Raw genomic sequence first — 5,517 nt, forward strand, 5'->3', positions numbered from 1 at the left:
AGCTTGGACAGGCTCACGCTGTGCGGGCTCCATTCCCTGATGTCTGCTGGGCTCAAGCTGCCCCTGCCAACCTCCTGGGCTCTCCTGGCAGTTCCTGCTTCCGTCGGCAAAAAACATTCACCTGCCGTCAGCCCCATCTTGTGTAACAGAGGGCCAGGCACTGAGGCCCTTGGAACTGGACTAAATTCAACATCTGCATGGGCAGTGGCCACCAGGAAGGAGCCTCTGCAGCAGACCCAAATCCCTAAAAGTCCATGCTGGGACTGCTCTCACCACACAGAGTCCATCTGGAAATAAACAAAGCACAGAGGCCCTTTGGAGACTCTTCTTAGGGCTTCTTCTTGACAGCCCCTGTGCAGGAAGGCCTCAGCCTCCGGGCAGTTACCAGAGGAGATCCCCTCTTAGCAGGGAAGTGCTGCAGTGGAGGCCAGCTGTGCCACTCAAGTGCCCACGGCCTGTCCCTGCCTGCGGTCCCAGCACAGCCCCACAGCAGCACTGGCACCAAGCTACAGGAGCAGCCGGGCCTGACCCCAGCAGCAGGGCTCAGCAGGACAGGGGGGCAGTGGCAGGAGAGCAGCTCTGCATGGACCCAGCGCTGCTGCTCCCTGGCCGTGATGCTGGGATGGGACTCTTCTCCTCTGCAGCCCTGCACACGGGCACTGCCCCTGCAGAGCCAGGCCACGTCTCAGAGGAAGGACGTCAGGGCAGGCAGTGAGGCTCCTTTCTTTTATTTAAATTCCCAGAGAGCCTAGCTCTGCAGATACAGAGTCTCTGAGCTATACTCGACAGGTACATCCTGTAAAAGAAATGAGATGAATCCGATCATTTTAATGGGCAACTTCAGCCATATTAACACAAAGTCCTGTAATAAAAACACGCACAAATACACACAGACACAAATAATCACATAGGTAATATCAGTTGTTCTTACAGTCACTGACATTATTAGTCATCTGCAGAAGTAGAATGGAAATTTATTGCTTTCGAAAGCATCTAGTCATTAATTTCCAGAGCGCATGCTTGAGCTCCTGGTTCCTCATGCTGTAGATGAGGGGATTCACTGCTGGAGGCACCACCGAGTACAGAACTGCCACCACCAGGTCCAGGGATGGGGAAGAGATGGAGGGGGGCTTCAGGTAGGAAAATGTGGCAGTGCTGACAAACAGGGAGACCACGGCCAGGTGTGGGAGGCACGTGGAAAAGGCTTTGTGCCGGCCCTGCTCAGAGGGCATCCTCAGCACGGCCCTGAAGATCTGCACATAGGAAACCACAATGAAAATGAAACAACCAAGTAATAATGAAACACTAAACAGAAGTGCCCCAACTTCCCTGAGGTAGGAATCTGAGCAGGAGAGCTTGAGGATGTGGGGGATCTCACAGAAGAACTGGTCCATAACATTGCCTTGGCAGAGGGGCAGAGAAAATGTATTGGCCGTGTGCAGGACAGCATTGAGAAAGCCACTGCCCCAGGCAGCTGCTGCCATCTGGGCACAAGCTCTGCTGCCCAGGAGGCTCCCGTAGTGCAGGGGCTGGCAGATGGCAACGTAGCGGTCGTAGGCCATGACGGTGAGAAGTGAAAACTCTGTACCAGACAAGAAGGCAAAGAAAAAGACCTGGGCAGCACACCCTTGATAGGAGATGGCCCTGGTGTTCCAGAGGGCATTGGCCATGGCTTTGGGCAGAGTGGTGGAGATGCAGCCCAGGTCAAGGAGGGCGAGGTTGAGGAGGAAGAAGTACATGGGGGTGTGGAGGCGGTGGTCGCAAGCTATGGTGGTGAGGATGAGGCCGTTGCCCAGGAGGGCAGCCAGGTAGATGCCCAGGAAGAGTGCAAAGTGCAGGAGCTGCAGCTCCCGCGTGTCTGCGAATGCCAGCAGGAGGAACTTGTTGATGGAGCTGCTGTTGGGCATTTTCTGACTTTGGTCACAGTTGTCTTTGGAAAAGGAGAAGGTAGAAAAAGTTAGAATAGATCTCTCTGAGGAAAACCTTTTGTAAGTCTAAGAGCACTCTCATCCCAAGCCTCTCTCTTTTCAGAAGAACTTTCTGCAGCTCTATCGTTTAGTCCTGGCTGATGCTGCCTGAGAGTGGCACTGGGAGCAGGGTTTGCTGTGGGCTCCAGAGGAGTCCTTCCTGCTGTGCAGCAGTCAGGAAGCAGGAACATGGGGGAAACTCAAGTTCATGCCACTTATGAGATCCATGAACTTGGCGGTGTTGTTGCAAAGAACACCTCCAACCCCAGTGTAGAGCAAGGCAGGTCTTCTTATGCTTAGTACAACAATCACACTCTTGTGTTTCCCAAGAAGTGGAGACAGCTGAAAACCAGCCCCAGTCCACGTGCAGATGGACACAATCCTCACCTTGTTTCCAGGTGTCTGAGCAGGATCTCAGCTTTTCCCTCCTAACCAGGGCTGCAGAGGCCTCACTCCAGCTGCCCACAGACAGCCATCCAGCAGCACGAACATGGCCTTAGCACGGAGCCATCTTCTCCTTGGGGCACCTGGACAACACAAGGATGCCACGATACAGCTGTATTTTACTGGAGAGCAGCCTGCAACCCAGGATGACACCCCACAAACAGAGCTGAATAACCACAGGCTGGGGTGTCCCAGCATCCAGCTGCACCTCCTGCAGTGTCTGGAGGATCTTTGTCCACCCTGCTCTTGGATAGCCAGGGGCACCTGGCTTAGGGCACTGCAAGGGGCTCCTGCCAGACTTCCTCCCCTCGCAGTGCAATCCAGCAGGACTCTGCAAGCCTACTGCATTGCCCACTGCCCTCCCAGAAACAAGACCCAGCACGAGACCCTGCCAGGACGGGCAGCTGCATGGCCCTGCAGCCACAGACTTACCTTGTCAAGGGCTGTGCAGCTTTCTCCTGCCGGCAGCTCTCAGCATCCTCCCACTGCCAACTGCCTCCAAGGCCTCTCTCCTTCTGGCCTCTTGGTGTGCCACCTGAGCTCAGAGCCCCCAGCCCTGCTGCGCTGTGCAGAGGAGCTGCTCGTGGGCAGAGCTGTGTCTCTGCAGCAGGGCCCTCTTGCCAGGAGCTCTCTCTGTCCCACGAGCCCGGCCCAGCTCAGCAGCAGAGGCCCAGCCCAAGGCATTGTCATCACCCCTCGGGGGGCTTTGGTGGTGAGCCCACCAACCTCAGGCCCTGAGAGACAATGGAAGACATCTCGGAAGGAGTCCAAGTCAGAGGCAAGTTTCCTGCCGTGTCCCCCTGAGGGCCAGCCCTGACACAGCCTCCCTTGGAGCTCGTTAGAGCAGAACCTTGGAGGCAGTGAAGACAAGTAGACAAAGGCAATGTGAAGGTGACACTGATGTGTAGGAAAACTGGATGTGTTTCACTAAGGGCAAGGCCCAAGCCTTGACGCGCAGTCCCTCCGAAGGGAGATCTGTTCCTGTCACACCTTGCTCCGGGCTCTTCCTGGGGCAGTAGGAGGTGGGGATGTGCATTGCCAAGTGCAGGAGAATGGTACGACCCCTGCCTGGTTCATGGGTGGGGGCGACGAGGCAATGAGCCGTTGGTGCTTAACGCTAAGCTGTGTCCTCATAGGCCTCAGTGGCAGAGACAACAGAAATAGCAGTGGACACAATGACCTGGGTTCTGTTGGGACTGTCAGCCTTGACACAGCCCTTGGTCCTCTCCACACCAGGCTGTCCTAGGGACTCCCAGACCTGCAACTCTTTCCCTGCTGGCTGCAGACTCTTGTGTGGGTGGTGTTACACCTGATCTCACCTGAGTCTGATAACTCAGATTTTCTTGGTGGCCATGCTCAGCATAAGGCAGCTCTGTAGGAAGCTGGCGTGGTTCCTGGAGAGCAGGCAGCACTGCTCATATGGCATCCCTCGTGGTGCCCAGGCCCTGCTCCTCCTGGGCACTGCTCACTCAGCAGGCTCCCAGCCAGCCCTGATGTGTGGGGTTCATCTTCCTCTGGTGCAGGACTGGGCTCTTCTCCTTGTCAATGTCAAGGGCTTTCTGGAATCAAACTCCTGCAGTTTCCATTCTGTTCATGTCTGCAGGCACATGGCTCACCCTGATTGTGCTGCCTCTCACCAGATAACAGCATCAGGACTTGCAGGACATTTGGGACAACACAGAAGGCATTAGGTGCATGCAATTCAGTACAGACTCACAGAAGTGCAGGGGAATGCACGCTGCCAGGTTCCACCTTTTCGGTGCTACTTACACATGCTGCCACTTTGTCTGAAGCTGTGTCCTAAATATTATGAGGCTGTGCAGGGACATCATTAGAAGGTCCAAAGCCCAAATGTAGCTCCATCTGGCTAATGCTGTCAAAGAGAAAGACAAATGTTTAAATAAATCCTTTAAATGAAGGAGGATTAAGGAGAATCTTCATGCTCTATTGGATGTGGTGGGAAATGTTGTGCAAGGAGATGAGGAAGAGTCTGGGGTACTTCATGCCTTCGTTGTCTCAGTCCTTAACAGGAAGACCAGTTGTTCCCCTGGTACTCAGCCCCCAGTGCTGGTAGATAGGGAAATGGAGCTGGAGATAGGGAAAGAGGGGGAGACTTCTCCCCACTTCTTCCCCTTCCCTTTCTCCTTCAGCTCCCCCTTCTCCTCCAGGCCAGTTAAAATAGCTCTTCACGTCTTTGAATAGCCTTGGGTGGTCAAACCAGCATGTTCCTGTTGTTATTTCTCCAGAATGCCTTTAAGCATTACAGTTTCTCCAGGCAAAAATGCTGCAGTTCCTCAAGGTTCCCCTGGACAGATGCTCCGTTTTGGTAACTGTTAATAGCTGCAGGGAGGTGTCTCATCCTAATTTTGCTGTCTCTCACAAGGGAACAGCATCAGGAATTATAGGAGAGTTTGCACAGTGGAGGAGTAACTAGTTGAATGGATTTTCAACACCGTCTCACAGAAGGGTAGAAGATGGAAGGCTGCCAGATTCCACCTTTCTCTGTTTCTCATGTATGCTGTCATTTGGTCTGAAGCTGAGTCCTAAATGTTGTTACAGTGTGCAAGGACAGAATGAGAAGGGCCAAAGCCCAACTGGAGCCAAATATGTCTATTACTGTTAAAGACAATAGAAAATCTTGTGTGTTTTTATGTTTAAATATGTAAGAAATGAAAAAAATATAGAGAGAGAATTAAGGAGAAGCTTCATCCTGTATTGGATGTGGGAAAACAGAATTCAATTTAGAAGAGATGAGGAAAAGGCTGAGGTACTCGGTGCATTCTTTACCTCAGAGTTTAGCAGCAACACCAGTTGTTCCCCTAGCACTCAGCCCCCTTTGCTGGTAGTTAAGGACCTTGAGCACAGTGGAGCTCTCATAATCCATGAGGAAATGGTTAGCAAACTGCCACTGCACTTAGATGTACTGAAGTACTCACCAAGCTGCTTTCCGTCATTTCTCAGCAGGCCTGCTTTTAAGGCAGGTCCCAGTCGAGGGGCGACTAGCAAATGTGATGGCCACCTGCAAGAAGGGGCTGGAAGGAGGAGCTGGGGAACTACAGGCCTGTCAGTCTGACCTCAGTGCTAGGGAAACTCACAGAGCAGATTA

The 5,517-nt window shown here is 53.2% G+C and overlaps 1 protein-coding gene across 1 annotated transcript; it reads right to left on the reverse strand.

Moving 5' to 3' along the window:
- Positions 1-974: 974 nt before the first annotated feature.
- On the reverse strand, positions 975-1,907 carry LOC118159171 (olfactory receptor 14C36-like). Its single transcript, XM_035313788.1, has one exon. It carries the CDS (start codon positions 1,905-1,907, stop codon positions 975-977), a length of 933 nt encoding a protein of 310 aa, XP_035169679.1.
- Between the last annotated feature and the right edge of the window lie 3,610 nt (positions 1,908-5,517).

The sequence above is a fragment of the Oxyura jamaicensis genome, unplaced genomic scaffold (assembly GCF_011077185.1).
Source record: "Oxyura jamaicensis isolate SHBP4307 breed ruddy duck unplaced genomic scaffold, BPBGC_Ojam_1.0 oxyUn_random_OJ68335, whole genome shotgun sequence".
Lineage (NCBI taxonomy): Eukaryota > Metazoa > Chordata > Aves > Anseriformes > Anatidae > Oxyura > Oxyura jamaicensis.

What these genes read in the sequence shown, in the direction of transcription:
- LOC118159171 (XM_035313788.1), bottom strand. Translation starts at nt 1,907, where the DNA reads ATGCCCAACAGCAGCTCCATCAACAAGTTCCTCCTGCTGGCATTCGCA.